Source organism: Austrofundulus limnaeus, unplaced genomic scaffold, assembly GCF_001266775.1.
Source record: "Austrofundulus limnaeus strain Quisiro unplaced genomic scaffold, Austrofundulus_limnaeus-1.0 Scaffold500, whole genome shotgun sequence".
Lineage (NCBI taxonomy): Eukaryota > Metazoa > Chordata > Actinopteri > Cyprinodontiformes > Rivulidae > Austrofundulus > Austrofundulus limnaeus.
Window position 1 is genome coordinate 142100 of NW_013952902.1, and position 18033 is coordinate 160132.

At 36.8% G+C, this 18033-nt stretch overlaps 1 protein-coding gene and 1 pseudogene across 1 annotated transcript in view; both read right to left on the bottom strand.

The window, feature by feature from the left end:
• Positions 1-6430, bottom strand: part of fasn (fatty acid synthase) — a 71500-nt gene extending 65070 nt beyond the window's left edge. Inside the window, exons 1-2 of the mRNA XM_014025794.1 lie at positions 6031-6430; positions 123-258 (exon numbers count right to left, since the gene is read on the bottom strand). Of these exons, the coding sequence (XP_013881248.1) occupies positions 123-249 (127 nt within the window). The 5' untranslated portion in view covers positions 250-258; positions 6031-6430. The remainder of the gene's footprint in view (positions 1-122; positions 259-6030) is intronic.
• A 10069-nt stretch (positions 6431-16499) lies between these two features.
• On the bottom strand, positions 16500-17163 carry LOC106530207 (rab3 GTPase-activating protein catalytic subunit pseudogene; annotated as a pseudogene).
• Between the last annotated feature and the right edge of the window lie 870 nt (positions 17164-18033).

The window sequence follows — 18033 nt, forward strand, 5'->3', positions numbered from 1 at the left end:
CCATCTCGTTGGGGGGTGGGGGGGGGGGCATCCCGCCTGTATAATGGTAGGGGAAACACTGGAAAATGAAAGGTCAATTGACCATTACTCAAAACCATGATTCTGTGTTCTGTATGTCCAACCTGGTGTCCACCGCCGGTCGTCTTCTGTCACCATGTCCACACCATTGATGAGGTTCTCCCAGAACTCCTCCAGGCTGTCCGATTCTGGCAAACGGCCCGAAATCCCAGCTATGACTACGTCTTCCATTCTTAATAACTATAAAGAGAGACAGAGAGGGGGAGCAGCTTTGTAACATAAAACTAACTGACAGAATCAGTGCAGGCAGTTTAATTACTGAATGTTCTTCACAGTGGGGGTCCTGTGCTGAGGCTGGGCTTTATGTGGAACTCACAAGCGGTAGAACAAAAGGACATTTGCTGGAACAAAGGTTTCCTCATATTAGTAATGTGTGAGCACAGATTTGCTAATGTCATTGTGTTAAAGAATGGTTTCAGTGGAGTAGGAATATCAGCTGAGCTAACAGACAGTTAAACAATTCAAACACTGTAAATCCTACTTAATCTATCATTAGTGTTTATATGAAACAAGTACTAAGATCAGAGGCTGAAGAAATCCAGAAATATACAAACGCACGTTTCTAAAATGTCCAATCTTCAGAAGTAGGTTCTGTTGAAAGATTGATTAACATCTTACCTGTGGTAGATAACTTTTTCAGTGACCTCATCTTGGAGTTTAACTCTAAAGCAAATTAACAAGCTAATGGCTAGTCAGAACGAGGTCAAGCTTTTAAGAGAAACTGCAATCTAATAAAATAAAAACGTAGTGATTTATTAGATGCTATTTTAGAAACATTTAGATTGAATTAAATAGTTTTTTATATAAACATTGTGTTTATTTTTGAGTGCTAACAAGAGAAGCAGCAGTAACCACCTCTAGAACGTCCCGCTGGTATACCATAATATTTCTGCTGGACTAGCAGTGTTATGTGAATATGATTGCCTCACTGCTGTGACTGATGTGAACACATTTTATGATGATCCACTCTGGTCCAACCGGTTCGTATGTTATCAGTCCATTAAATGGACGTTATCAGCAGTTATCAGTCCCATAGAATGGCTTCAGACTGTTTACCTACTAATACGTTGGAAGGCAACAGTCTGCCGTGCTCCGGTCTATTTTAACCTTGCCCAGGTAATTTTTTCTAAAATTAACCTTAGTGGCTTTTTGCCTCATATTAACCAGCTGGCAGTCTGAACCCATTCTATGGGACTGATAACCGCTGATAACGTCCATTTAATGGACTGATAACATCTGAAGTGGGTGTCTGGCCCTGGACTCCCTCAGACTAGCCAGTCTATGTTGTTCAGGTTGATCAATGAGCTATCTATAACAGGTAAGATATTCATTGGTCATATTGCTCCCATACTGTTATTTATTTATTTTTTTTATTTTTTTGTAATTTTTTAGTCACAGCTGAAACGAATATGACAAATAAATTTACAATGAAAGAGACATTTTAAAAGTAGTACTGCTTGTCCATGATAAATTATGACAACTACATGTACTATAATTGGTATTTTATATTAGCCTGATCTTTTTTATTCACTTGTTTTGAGGCAATATTTTAAAGACATGAAAGGTACAAATCATAAACCAATTAATAACTTTTGAAATTAGGATCATATTGTTTGTACTTTAACAGTTTCTGTCGGTTCAACCATCAATTGCTCATCAGAGTTCTGAAAATCAGGTTCAACAACTCAAGGACCTGATTACACATAAGGGACACAGGCAGAAATGTACACACACAAACTGTATAGAATCCTGTGGAACAAGTTGTGAAAAATCTCACAGCAAACAAGCAGAAGAACCATGTGGTTCTGCTCCTGGAGGTATTTGGGTCAGCACCTTCAGTGCTGTATGTGAGTGTACCAGAAACAGGTCACACAGTGACACATGACCGAGCAGAAACAGCCTTGTTCCTGAACACACCATCAAACTGGTGCCGTGCTCCGACTCTGAGCGTGCTGCGTGCCACAACCTGCTACCAGCTCAATAAAATACACACCTGACAATCAGGATTAATGATAAGGAAACTATGTATTTCACTTCTTATAGCAGAAAAAGAAAAAGCTGTGTGTACTTTCAGCTCCACATTCCCTACATTTAAAAACTCATACGGTAAATTATACTCTGTGGTTTCCTGGAAAGTGGTTTGGCGTCTGTTCCAAATCCTGAATATGCTTTACTGAAGCCTTTTCATATGTGTAAGCTGCCTGTTACAAGCACTGATGCACCCCCATACCAACAGAGAAGCAGGATTTTGTACTGTGTGCTGGTAACCAGCAGAATGGTCCCTCTCCTCTTTGGTAAGGAAGAATTGACGTTTATAGTTTGCAAAGTGAATTTCAGATTCCTGAAATTGTTCCACTATGTTTAGACCAGAGGTTATCAAACATTTGGGGTATGGGGACCCTACAAGGGTGAAAATTTTCCAGGGACCCCCTCATAAACACCATGCTGTTTTAAAAATAATTGTAATGTAATAAAATACAAATACTTGGTTAATGTACTTAAGTAGAAATTTTGGGTATCTGTACTTAATTATTTTTCAGCATACTCTTTACTTCTACTCCTACATTTTCACACAATTATCTGTACTTTCTACATATTTTAAAAAGTTAAGAAGTAGAAACTTGTTTCTCCTATTTTATTTCGACTCGTTGTTGTTAAAAAATACTATCCTGAAAAATTGTGGCTCCAGGATAGAATGAATTTAACTGTGGTTGGATTTTAAGTATAAATAGATACCATTCTGATACTGTACCAAGTTTGTACATCATTCATCAGAGCTGCACACCATTAGAAAAAATATTTTTAAGAGGTCACCTCCCAATAAATGTTTTTTGGAAAATCTAACCACATTCATTTTTACTCAATACTTTTACTTTTAATACTTAAGTACAAAATAAATTAGATAAGACGTTTACTCAAGTAATATTATTAGAGGACACTTTAACTTCTACCAAAGTAATTTTATGATAAGATACTTGTACTTTTGTTCAAGTATCACTTTCAGGTACTTTATACAACGATGCCTAAATGTCATGGGAATATTATTTTAGTTTAGTATGTATGTTTTACCAGTGCATTGTTCCCCATATGCATTTTTAAAAATGAAAACCAAATTAACAATTTATTGACATTTTTGAGGACCCCTAAAATAGGGCTTGCGGACCCTTAGGGGTCCTGGGACCCCAGTTTGAGAACCTCTGGTTTAGACACACTTTTACTGACACGTTGCCAATAATATGAATTAGTTTGACCACAGACTTTTATAGCCTCATGCGTGTGTTGCTGCCAAAGTTACCTTGTTTTTTTCAAAACATGGTAGATTTTCAACATTTGACGTGTTTATAATGTTCCATTGTGAATAAAATGTGAGGGAATTTTTGCATTCCACTTTTATTTACTTTATTCACAACAGTCTGACTTTTCAGGTGTGGGGTTGTAAAAAAGGATCCACTGAATCAAAACAATGGAAGATGTTTGTGCTTATCCTCCTCCAGTAATTAGAGTTGTCCAAATCTGGCACAAAGTCTAAGCTACAGACCAGAATTATAAAGGAAATAAATGATGTCAGCATACATCCAATGATGATGAATAATCCCTGATCAATACAACCTTATTAAACTCATTTAGTTTATTAAAACATGTTCCATTAAGCTAACAGAGCAGATGACTGATGAGTATTTGACTTTGTTGAACCCTATAAAGCAATGCAGATATCTCCAATGAACTCAGCATGACCTGCTGCTGAAATAAATATGAATCAAAGTTCTCCCAAACAAGTTCAATCAAACAAGTGGATTTTCTCCTCCTATCCAGGGAGTTTTCTCAGTTCTAAACCGGAGAGTGGAGTTCTACGCTCTTAAACTGGATCTGAAACTGGGTTATGTAACTCAGATTTACATGTGAATTAAGCTCCACGCCTCTCAGAGCAGAGAGCCGTTAGGCTTTTTGTTAGCCTGTTTCACAGACAGATGTTTCAGTCAGAAGATGTGAATTACACTGAAACTGACCGAGTATCAAGATCACTGGAAGTTCTGGAGAGCTGAAATCTGAGACCTGCTCCTCTGTTTGAAGTTGTCATTTAATGTAAATGTCTTCATTCACCCTCTCTCAAACCATTTGTCTTAAATATGATGTTGGTCCTCAGCAAAGTGTCCTCCTGTCTTTGGACGGATCTGAATATTCCAGACTTTTAAACAACCTCTCCATGAACGCACACTGACTCTCCATAACCACTGGATGTACGTCTACAACTGATAACTAGGGTTGGGCATAATCGTATCGTGTGCAAATAATCGTCAGAAAAACATTAATAGATTATTTTTTGGCACTTGACGATTAATACGACTAATGCCAGCAGGCATTAGTCGGTGCTCTTCTCCACTTCAACTACGACAAACATTTAAAAAATGTTCTGTAATTTATTTATCTATCAACACAATTAAAATTTGAAGCAGTGAAGTCTGTGATTTTGATACAATTTGGAACAGATTTTTACGAAGAGCAAATCTTTCCCACTAAATTGGTCATGTCACCAGGACATAAGGGTGTCCTGGGACTCCAGGGCATTAATCGTCAAAATTAATCATTATCAGCTAAATACCATAATTAATCATGATTAATGGTGATATTTATTCAACAACAGAGACAGAAATACGTGGTCCAAGAATGAAGGTACTCCGTGAGATGATCAGCTGAGTTTTATTGCAACAACAGGAAACACAGAGACCAACCTGGCCTGTCTCTGTGCCTCTGCTTCTCTCTGTCTCTGTCTCTCCACACAACTCACTGTGTCTCCAGAGGCCTCATATATATATTAACAAACACCATAATGTCATCTTAGCTAGATTTGATACAAGGTCAATGGAAAACACAAAGATAAACACAAGTGATATCTAAGAATGACTGTTGTTAGCAAATCTTGTTCTGACTTTAATCATTCTGTCTGCAGGTGAACAGCATGTCATGAAAACCTAGGTCATTAAAGGATGTCATGAATTACTTGCTCAAACATAAAGTATTAGTTCTACCACACTGATATTGCCAAACCCTACTGATAACCACATTCAAGATGGCTGCCAGTCAACCAACCTTAAAAGCACAAACATGGCTGCAACTTAGATACTGAGCTCAGATTTGGTAGCTGAGACTGATCACAACCTGAGAGCTAACAGTTTGTAGAGCATCCTCCTTTAAAACTAATAACCAATAACTATTTGGTAACAAGTCTGTCTGTAAAAATACCTCATAAATCATAGGATAGATATTAATTAAACTTTCAGCAAACAACCACCAAAATTAACCTTTTGGTTCTACCAGTGGATTTAACATATTTAGCTAGAATTTGGTGTGATAGTAGCCGAGCCTCAACATATTCCAGGCATCACTCATTGTGTGAGATTGATGGTAGGAATCTTCACATTAACCTGGTCAACCTGGTCTGTTAGCAAAATATTTCATGAATCACTGAACATAATTTAATGGAACTTTTAAATGTAATGATACAAGTCTACAACTGATTAACTTTTGGAGACAGTTTAATTCAAAATGAATGCCACAGCTAATTGATATTACCTACACAGAAATATGTATAACTATAAAATTTGGTGTGGTAGTAGCTGAGAGTTACTCACAACACATACTCTGAGATTTATTTCCCAGGCTTGACCAAAACATAGTTTCTCAACATTAAATGATCTTAGTCTGAGTTTGTGGACTGAAATGCAGCTGATGCGACACACAGTCCATCCTAATGCTAGGCCTCTAATTAACCATGGTATTTTGTGAATGGCATCAAAAAGGTTTATTTTTATGAGTTTCTAAATGGACCAGCCTCGGTACGTCAGCATAAATGAACAGGCTATTTATTATAAATATTAATCATTATAACTAAACTCTGTGCAGCTAAACCCTAAAGTCATCAGAAATAAATGGAAACACGAGAGTCAAACTTACCTGTGATGTTTTCAGGAACCCTCTCAGCTCTCCTTCCTCCTCTCTGTACGTCTTTTAATTTTTTTTTTTTGTTTAACCGGATGAATTTAAATATGCGGTGCCGTGCTTGGCCACGCCACATGGGCTGACAGCCTCTTGCCGGCCCGGTCCAATGAGAGCAGAGGCAGGGCTTTGGCTCGGTTAGCCGCCCCTGCGACACAAAGAGGCAGCCTGAGAGGATGTTCAGACCGGGTTACTGCAGTTCAAACTCATCCAGCTTCTGCTTCTTCCGGGTCAGACAGGTTCTGCTCATCTTAGCTGCTTTCTGTCCGCCAGGCTGGACAGTATGAGTAAAACTAAGATCTGAGTTTACAAATTATAAATAGAAACATATAATTCGGCGACTTATCTTCATAAAATCATTCTAATACCACACTTTTAGAGGCTCAAGACGAAAATAAATAAATATTTACGGAGATATTATGAAGTAAAAGGGTATAAATACATATAAATCTATTTTCTTTAGTAGACAAGGTTTGTTTGTCATCAGAAGTAAAGCAATCTGATTGAAATGTACATTAACCAATCACAGAGTAGCAGCGTCAGGTTGCAGCCAATCACAATAGATGGGCGTGTCTTATTTGGAGATAAGGCGATTAGAAGGCGGGGCGCGCAGGTGACGTAACCCTGAGAGCTCGTGTGACAGCCCTGGGTTACTGCAGTTCGTAATGTCAGATGGGGTTTAGTCAGATCGCTTTCCCCGCCGCTGTTGAGGCAATAAAGAGATAAAAAGAACAGTGAACCCTGTTAAAATCAATAGTCTTACAGACAGATGTGTACTTTTAGATGAAATTAGATGGGACAAGTTATTTCAGTGCCAACTTAAAAAGTGGCCAGTTTTATTAAAAGGCTTTTCTGTCTTAACAAGACTAATTTTTATTTCATTTTATTTTGATGCTTATAAGCACTAAATGAACATCTGTACTAAGGAACTCGTAATACAAACTTCTAGGAAACCATCATTTTTTAAAATATGGGTGGAAACATGCTGTAAAAGTGAAATTGTGGTGTAAACAACATGCAACATTTTTTTAAATAGCCACTTCAGTAGAAAACAGAACTGGATATTAGTTTCTTAGTTTCTCAGTTTCTCAATCATCAGTGACATTTTTTTAAATACTCTGTAGAAACAAGTTTTCCTGCTACAACTACAGGTTCTGTGGGCTTTGTCTCTTTGCCCATTCTTTGTAAACAGCTCCAGATCTCTGAGCTTGGATGGAGAACGTCTGAACAGGGCTTTTCAACAGATTCTCAGTCAGATCTAGTTCTGAACTTTATCTGGTCCATTTTAACACACGTGTGCACGATCCATTCTACCGGCTGGATGTTTTTGGGTCGTTGTCCTGCTGACTGAGGGAGCCTCCTGGTCTCAAGTCTTTTCTTCACATCAGCTGTGACCAGCTTCTCTGTTCCTGCTGAAGAAACACAGCCCCACACCATGATGCAGCCTCCACCATGTTCCAGTGAGGATTATGTCAGGGTGATGTGCTGTTAGCTTTTGTTGAGGAGCAGGGGAAACCTGAAGATAAAAAAAATGAAGATTTACCTTCACAAAGAAAAAGTACAGACAGGCCAGTAGAACTTACTTTTAAGAGTCACAAAGACAAACCACAGTGAACAGACAGGACAGGAGCACAGGACACAGAAAATAACAGTGAGTAAAAGAGGAGACCATTGAAAACAGCTGGGGAGGCATGAGGATCAGGTACATGGGAGGAGCTGAGAAAGAACGCAGAGGCCAGGCACACAAAACACTAGAAATAAACAAATCATGGCAGAAAATAAACTCAGATCCTCAGTTTTATACCACAGTTTTACATCTGAGTCATATGGTTCAGTCAGAGCCAGGGGCAGAGCTAGGGGCGGAGCCAGGGGTGGCCATGGCCACCACAGACAAATCTTTGGCCACCCTGCTGTACACACCCCTTACACAGTGAAACAGCCTTTAGGGGTATAATAATCCTCCTGAACAGTTGGTGGCAGTGTTTAACATTTTGAAACATCACCAAGCTCTATCACTGACAAAGAGTAATGAGAAGGAAGTGATGGTTTTCTTTATACACATTACATACGACTATGTAATCTGACTTATGGTGTCAACTTTTGGACTTATGGTGACAAATGTTTTTTTTTCTTTGGTCATTTTATGTTATGAAGGCTGCATGATGCTTTGTCCCTTTTGGTTATGAGTAGACGTATTCTAAATCAGAAAAAGTGCAACACCCTTCTAAATTCACTGTTGGTGGTCATTGCACCTGTTCATTGGGTAAAGTTATTAATATTAGTTTTAAACATGCAGCTGAGGGTCATCATTATTTGGCACAATGATGTGTTACAGTTAAAAATAAATCAATAAACAATATAAAAGTAAAAGGCACCCCTAAAGTCATTAGATATGATAAATTGTGTCACATTAGTTAACCTTATCTCAGCTGTAGCAGTGAGTTTAAAAACAGGATGATGAAACTAGTTTAATGAAGAATGTGTCTCTGAAATAATTATTAAATCAAGTGTTTATTTATGTAGATAAAAATGATGTTTACAGTAATAGCCTGTTAAAATACACCAAAATGCAGGAAAGGGCATCTATTTTGTTATCGCTGAGCTGTCTGCTGTGTTCCTTGGTCTTCATGATGCTGTCTGGTCACTAAGATTCTCCCCAGAGCTGCTGTTGTTGAGACAAAATGACACCCAGGTGAATTCTTCACTAATTAAAAGATGTCTGAAGGTAGCTGGTTGCTCAGAGTATCAGAGTAAAGGAGAAACAACACATGTTTCAGATTTTTATTTCTGCAGGTTTAAAAACAAGGTGTCATTTGCTTCTGCTTCAAAACAACTTTAGACTTTGTGCTCGTCCATCACAGGAAAAAAATGAAAATTTCAGCTGAAATGTGATACATGGGGAAAAGCTCTCCAGTATTTTCTTGTGTCTTTTCTTAGGTTATAGTGGAATTAATAATTAAGAGAAAATATAAGTGCTGTCATTGCTTATACTGTATATGTTATAGATGTCTTAGTAAATAAATAAAACTTAAAACTGTTACTAGATGAAATAATCTGGTGATAAAATCCATTCACAAATAAATGATAATAACCATGAATACAGATATTTTAATATTTTTTAAGATAAATATTGTTGCAGAGAGTTTCTTTATTAAAATCACAATATCTCTGCACTGGAAACTCGTGCTGTTGTTTGAGTCCAAAGCGGATTAAAACCAATAAATGTGACAGAAACAAAGAGCAGAAACCCAGCTTGGTGACATTTATAAAAACTCTTGAGCAGAATACTGTTTTAAATGTTAAAAGATGGCTGCCTTAAGATAATGAGTGATGCTTCTGTTTCTATCAGCAGCATTTATCAAACGAAGGTGCCAGCCTGCGTCAGAGCTGCAGATTCAGATCAGACCTGGACATCAGAATGCAGTCAGACCGGTACCATCTTCTGCCGCACGGGCCTCTTTTTAATAAAATCAGAAAGAAACTGATATCACAAATTTATAAGTTCAAACAGGAAGTCAAGAACTGAAGTTAAGGTTTTTTTTCTGCTGCCTTTCATTTGATTTGTATTATTTTGTTGTATGAAATGTGTTTTATTTTGTTTTTTTAAATGAAATGAATAAATACTAGGGTTCCCACACCTTGGCCAAAATCAAATTCAAGGACCTTTCAAGGACTTTCCAGTCCAAATTTCCTCAAATTTACGAACCACGTGCAACAGCAGTTACCTACTTATACCACAGAATGTTACCAATAAACAATTTAATATGTAAATTAAATGAAAAACTGAACAATATAGAAGCTGTTGAGTCAGAATCAATGAAAGAAAGTGGATTAAATATATACCCTGCATTCATATCTAAAATACATGGACATGTAATTATGTCCTGGGAGGTTCGGCTGCTCAGTTTGGGAGGAGGGGATGTGAACATTATGTCCAGACGCTCGGTGAGGACAGGAGGAGCTGTGGTGGTCTCACCTGGGCTCAAAAAGAAAGACCCGCCCTACTCTGCTCTGATTGGCTAAAACTAAGACTATGGCTCACATTATTTGTTGAAAGTCACGTCAGTTTATCCTGAGTTATCCACCACAACAAATGTAAGTTATATTTTTTTGATTTTATTATGATTATTTATTTTTTTTACAGATGATGAAAAATAGTCGTGTGAATAGAGAACTTCAATCCCCATCAAAAATTCAAGGACTTTTAAGGACAAGTGTAACTTTTGGCTGTTTTCACAAACTTTCCAGGGCCTTGAAATCATTTTTTCCAATTCATAAACTTTCAAGGATTTCAAGGACCCGTGTGCACCCTATAACATTTCACGTTAAAATATTAACATGCATATCTGATAAACACAAGTAGGTCTACCTCAACTAGCCTGGCCCTTGCCTTCCTACGCAGTTCCGCTCAAAGCAAAGTGAAGGACAAGGGTCTGGTTTTAACCAGGCTACCTCTTAACATGTCTTTTCATTCTTTTAAACATGAAACTATAAAAGCAAAAGTCAAGGCACAGTACACGTGGAAAACAAATTAGAGGGAAAAACAAAGAAAGGAAGTACAGCAGAGAAGAATCTGGATTTCTCCAAACATCAGGGATCCTCTGTCTGCCCTGCAGAGCAGCCATTGGACAAAATGCCCTAAGCCCTCTTCACTTCACTGTGTGCTGGTTCCAATCCCGCTTGTTCACGGTGGGTGTTACAGTCTGAAGCAGGATCATTGKGGGGTCTTCAGTCTGGAGCGGGGTGGGGGGCACAAATGATCATTGCAGTCTCAAGGGCAGGGGACTCCAGCTGGAGCATGGAACCTGGAATTGGCTGAACTCCCACCACTGTTTTTAAACACAACGGTTTGAATTTACTTTTTACTTTTTACATTTATTTCTTTTGTTATTTTTTAACTAAAACCAGAAATAAAACACTTGTTTGGTTTTTTTTAACCTATAATTGTTTACCTGGACAGCTTTCTGTTTCCTAATTGTTCAGCAACATCATGAATTCTACTTCTCATCAATAGTTTCAAAGAAAACAAGATTTTAATGTTTCAAATATTAAAAGCAGTTCAAATTCACATCTTATCTGTTACACATGAAGTTTGATTTGTTTTTTGAAAAATGAGCACTTTTTGGGATTTGTTTTAACACGCAGGGCCTTTTTTCTCTTGAACTTTGTAAGAATTGCTCAAGTGTTGCAGCGTAAATGAAGAAAATGGGCCGTAGAGCACACTCACAACAGTTTTATTTCAGTATAAGATCACACGTCAGAAAGTAAACACCACTCATGTGATCACTAAACAGCAAAGTCTTCCCATCTTGTGGAAACAGAGTCAGGCTGCAGTCATTGTGAGAGGAGTTCAGATTAATGTTAGACTGAAAGTTTTCAGTCAGACATGCTCCATGTCATCACAAGTTCACCTCATCTTTATGTTCACTTTCTGCCAACAGGAAACAAATAGAATAGAAACAATACTTAGAATGAGATCAAATATCACAAAATAAATGAACATCTAAATATGTAATAAATTAACATTAACAAGAGGCTTTTTATGCCTCGAGTTCCTCAATGCATTGTTTTTGCACAATTTTCAGACTAAAGCAGACTTTCCTCAAGGAATGCACAGCTGTTTACATTTTAGTTTGGAACAAATGCACAGGTACTAACCTGTTTTCTTCCTTTGTTTTCAACTGAACTTTAAACCTTTTGAGCTGAACTGAGGAAGCACAAGCATTCACAGTGGATCTGCACATGGATCCTGCTCTTTCCTGTCTGTTGACCAATAGGAGAGGAGCTGACCCAAGAAGCTCCGCCCACCTTATTTACATAGCGAAGGAGAAATGCATAAGATAATGTAAAAATAGGAGACAGAGAAATGTAAAAAGCAATAAAAAATAAATCCATTTGAGAGACAACTGCATGTACAAGTAAAAGGAAAATCAATGCATATACTGTATATTAAACAGTAAAATGTTAATTATATGCTAAAATATATAATTCATTGGAACTGAGCTGGAAAAAATAAATATAATGCAATCAAGGACTTTTTATTATCTCTATCCAGAGAGCGAGGATCATAATGAAACACTAGTTTTTTTGCACAGCCATGTCTGAAACGACTGTGTTCCATGTTTTTTTACACTGGTGTAACCAATGGCATTAAGTCTCCCCTTATTTTAAAGGAAAATGTTTCAAGACACCATGCGGCTAACAGTTCATCCTGCCTCGCCTGTTTCACAGTAACAGGATGGGAAAAGCAAACAGATAAGACTTGCAACAGGCTTTCTTTCCCAATGAAATAAAATAAAGGATCCCCACAATAATACCTTCCAAATCCCCAGTGTAAGCTTTCCTGCTGAGGCCCGTAGATAGCTGGAACACTCTAGGTCAGGGGTGTCAAACTCCAGTCCTCGAGGGCCACTATCCTGCATGTTTTAGAGGTTTTCCAGCTCCATCACACCTGATTCAGTGACTGAATTAACTCTTCAAATTGGGCAGAAGCCTGTTAATCACCCAGCGATCAAAATCAGGTGTGTTGGAGCAAGAAAACCTCTAAAACATGCAGGATAGCGGCCCTCGAGGACAGGAGTTTGACACCCCTGCTCTAGGTGTTGTCTCCATACAACATGGAAGAAGTGTGTAAAACCTGACCGGCCCACATCATCCAGAGCTTTAGTATAGGGCAAATCTGGTCCAGTTCTTGCTCCCTGCTACCATGGAGCTTTTACCTCCCTCTGTGACCTCTGCCACCACTGGTGTCCACCAGCAGAGCAGGTTGCTGCCACAACAGGAACCAACAACCTTCTAAAGCTCCTGGAAACCACATCTGCAATGAAAGCACCGAACATGGTCCAATTAAAGTCCATGTTTCTGACCACACAGGACATAAGAGAACCTCTCCTGGAGGTTCATTTTGAAAAAGTCACAGACAGGTGCCTCAATCAGACACTTCACCCTCACTGTTTGAGTTTACCACTGAACCCAAACAGAATATTGTGTTGTTTATGAATTTACAGTTTACCACATTGGTTCATTTTGAAATATCAAAACCATACAACTGATATAATAATAATATTATCAGGAAAATTTGATTTTTATTCCCCCAGGCAATAAAATACACATCCGTTTTCTAACCTGATTTAGTACAACATGGTTCTCTTTTCACGGATTGCTGCTCCAGATATGAATTTAAAATTGTGCAAACCACATACCTCCTGTGAAGTTCTGTTACAGTGTATCAGGGGATAGATTAAAATATGTAACCACATCTGGAATACAAAAAAGTATCATCCTAAGATCTGAGATTTGACACCCGGATTAAAGGTTTATAAAGATTATTTGGTATTAAAGATGATTATGATATAGAGAAATCTCTGTTCAGTATTGGATGCATTGTGGGCACTCCTGTCTGTCGTGTTTGCCCGTGTATTATACCTTTCATGTAATATTTTTAAACTTAAATCCAGGGAGAATTACTGAGCTGTAAGCTGATAGAATACTGGCTCTGGCTTTAATTTAGTTCTTATTTTTATTTTTCATTTCCTCTGTCCAACTAAACCCCTGCGTTTTATAGAACAGAGAGATACATGAAAATATTTTGACGTAGAAAATAATTATTCTTGTCATCGTATCTTTCTACCAGTAATCTAATCTGTATTATTTTGAGAGATAAAATGTGTGGGGTCAGAGCAGTTAAACATACCATGGTTCATCTTAGAACAGAAAAACACAAGCTGGCATATGTCAGGAGGAACTATACTCCATCAACATGCTCAGTGAGAAAGAAAACAATTTTCATTTGACAGCAATCATTTGAAAACAAATTGACAATTCCAAAAAAAACTATCAAGTAAAATTACCTGTGTGCATGATTAATTGTAGTGTTTTTTAATGTAGTCCAAACATGATGTGGAACTGTGAAAAGTGTTTCTGTAGTTACACAATATTTAAAAGTAACCATATATAATGTTTGTGAAATATGATTACCACATATGATTGTAAAATACCAAAAAACAGTTCATGAAAACTTGTTAGCAAGTAGTATTTGTAATGACAGAAACAGAACAATTTAAGGTAGTTCACTGGATAAATGTGCATTACCTAGGACATAGGTTCTCAAACTGGGGTCCCAGGACACCCAGGGGTCCTCAAAAATTTTCACTAAATTGTTAATTTGGTTCTAATTTATAAAAACACATGGGGAACAATGAACTAATAAAACAAACATAATAAACTATACAGTATATATATNATTGTGGACAACCCTGACCATCCTCTTCATCAGACTGTCATAGAAAGACAAAGTGTCTTCAGTCGGAGGCTTCTTCAACTTCGCTGTAATACAGACGCTACAGAAGATCTTTCCTGCCCACAGCCATCAGCATCTACAATAAGTTTTTAGTTAGAGTTACAACAACACCTAATTTCCCTCTGGGATCAATAAAGTATTTTTGAATTGAATTTTCTATGTTTTACCTAAGCAAAAAAAATGTAGTGTCGCCTGCAAATAAAAAACTTTTAAACAACCCTGATACATCTACCAAGTCATTATTATATAGGAGAAACAACTTTGTCCCAATATAGAACCCTGTGGAACCCCACATACAATATTACAAAGTTCAGATCTTACATCATTAATTTGTACAAACTGTTTCCAAATGGTCAAATAACTTGATACCCACTGTAATGCTGGACCTCTTATACCATATTTGTTTAATTTCTCCAGAAGGATAGGATCAATGATATCAAATGCTTTTTTTAAATCAACAAAAACACTGACACAGTATTGTTTTTGATCAACAGCTGTTGTTATTTGTTCAAGTCCATGAGAGCCATTGATGTTGAGTTATTAGCACTAAAACCTTACTGATTTTTACTTAAAATATTTTGTTTATCAGCTAATCTGGTAACAAACAACTTTTCCAAATTTTTTGAAAACTGTGTTAATAATGATATTGGTCTATAGTTTGTAAACACGTTCCTCACCATTCTTGTAGAGGGGGATTACTTTGGCCATTTTTCATGTTGTCTGGAAATATTCCCCTTGACAATGATAGATTACTGATATATGTAAATGGTTCAATGACATAAACCATTATTTCATTTATAAACTTCATATCCAACCAGTCTTTTGATCGTTTGTTTGCAAGATATGCATTATTTCCTCTTTGTCAGTTTCCTTACGAAAAATACTGTTGGTACAACTCACGACTGTATGACTTATATTATTATCAACTTTTGGGATTTTAGCTGCAAGACTTGGGCATACATTCACAAAATAGTTATTAAACCTATTTACAATTTCATTTTGATCATAAATTTCACTGTCATCCTCAACAAAGTATTGTGAAATGCTTGATTTTGTTTTATTTTTCAAATCACAACATTCATAACTCTCCATGTTGCCTTCATATCACTTTTACTTTTATCTAATAAATCACTGTAATATTCTTTCTTATGTTTTCTTATAATCCATACTAGCTTGTTTTTATACTTTTTGTATTTCTCTTCTGATTCTTTTGTTTTTAATTTCAAGAAGCAGGAATACAAAAGATTCTCTCTTTTTTTTTGCAAGCATTTCTCAACCCTTTTGTCATCCACGGCTTGTCAACAGTATTCTTCTTTGTATAATTGTTTTGGACACAGTGCTTGTCATACAGATCTTCTAAAATGTTCTTGAAAACATGTGTGCTTTGTTCACATCATCAACAAACACATCCTTCCAGTTTTGTTTATTTAGATCATCTTTTAATTTATCCAAAACGTTTTTTGATGTTTGTTTTTTTTTCTTGATTGTAACTACTTTTGTATTATATTATTTTAATAAATCATGAAAACTGGTAAGTGATCACTTACATCAGATGTCAAAATACCAACCAACACTTCTCCATTTGTTATATTTGTAAAAATGTTATCAATTATTGTTGCACTGAGTTGTGATTCTGGTAGGTTTCGATATTAGTGGATAAAGATTTAAACTGTGCATTGAGTTTATAAATGTACCAATGTTATTTGAGTCAGTTTTGTTACCCAGGTCAATGTTATTAAAGTCACCACACAAAATGACTGTTCTGTTACAACTCTCAACAAGGATGTTCATGATTCTATCGGTGAATAGCTCAATGTTTGATTCAGGTGATCGATATACACAACTGATAATTATATTTTTTGAATTCTTATCATTTCAATTGTTATTATTAACCATAGTCAATGTCATTTTATTAATGATTTTGCATTTTATCTGGAGCTAATAATAATTTTCTGGAGCTAATATTTATCTGGAGCTAAAATTAATTATCTGGAGCTAATAAAAAATCTTTGAAGTTTATATTATTATCTGGAGCATATATTAAAACTTTGTAGCTAATATGTAAACACTTTTTGTAAATTTTAGTCACACAAGTTACATCCAAAACAAGAAAAGCACAAGGTCCAAATAAACATCAGATATTTTCACTTTATTTCACTGTCAGATCTTTACAGTAAATGTAATAACAGTAAAATTAAAGATTTACATTTTGGTGAAAGAGCAGATTTCTTTCATAAAAATGAAAAACTGAAACAGTGTGAATAAAAACAGACCAACAGACCCAACAAGAAGCCCATCAGGACAATAATCTGACCATGATTCATCAGGAAACCAGCCTTAAACACTTTGATTTTACAAATGAAGCTGTAGCATTCACAGTCTGATCTAACAGACATCTAAAGCAAGCCTTTTATTGTTGATGTTAACAAAGCCGGTTCATGTTTTATTTCTGCTGTTAGACTAAATGAGCTCCACTGTTCACAGCAAGCTGTGGTCAAACCAAACATCCTGGTTTGAAGGAGCAGAAAACATGAACCATCCTGCTTCTTAAATATCTGGGAAACGTGTGGTTAAAAGAAGGACGTGTCTGAGGAAAAGGCTCCGGCCAGCCTGAACTCATCCTTCATCAGCACACAGAAGAGTCTCTGAGGCAGAGCCTTGGAGTACGGCGCCGGGCGGGGAACACACGTCCGCAGCAGAATCTCTCGACCCGCTGGAGGCGGGAAGTCCGGCACTTTTCTACTTTCACCTGCCGGCTCCACGTCCTCATCCAGAGGGGACAGGAGAGCAGCCTGAGGACACAACCAGAGACAAATGTGTTGAAGACAGGACAGAAGGATTTCTGCCTGACGTTTGACAGCCTCAGAGAAATGTTAGGCATTAATACAGAATGAGCCATGGGTCCTTCAGTCCAGGCTGTGTACGGATGAAAGATGAAAATAACAATAAATACAGCAGATCTGGTCCAGAGGCCTATTGCATGAAACTAGGATAAGGGATTAACTCGGGATTTTGGTGTAAAACTGAATTAATTAAGTCCTGAATCGGTTGCACGAACTACGAAGCACGTATGTTTCTGTGGTAACACGTGCTCTGAAACTAACCTGGTCCCAACCAGGTTTAAAGTGAAGCTTATTTAATCTGTTAGTGTTTTTGAGCGGTAGAGTCATTTTACTGCAGAAAACTGTTCCTCTAACCAAAGTTTCACAGTCTTATATCAGCTAAAAAGTATTTTGATCTTGTTTTTAGACCCATATACTAAACAAGACCAGAATATGTTGGATTATTAATCTTGTTCATCTGAAAAGTATTTGTTTTAACTTCAAGAAGTCTTACCAAGTGCAACTGTCAAACTGCAGATTAATTATTATTAATTTGAAAAGAATAAGGGTCTAATCTAGTAGTTTAAACTTATTTTTAGAAGCCTAATTTTTGTAGTGTCTGATCAGAAATCAGTTCTTCATACAATTATTAAATTTATTCTTTTTTTTCTTTGCATTAAAATATTGCAGAGTAAATATTTTTATTTTATTTATTTATCAGATTATCCATGAAAAAGAATAATAAAAAAGACGTAACCTCAGCTTCACCTTTAAAATAGTCTTCAAAATAATATGACAAGTCCCCCCTTCTTTGTGTTGCTACAGGCTACACACCTCCAC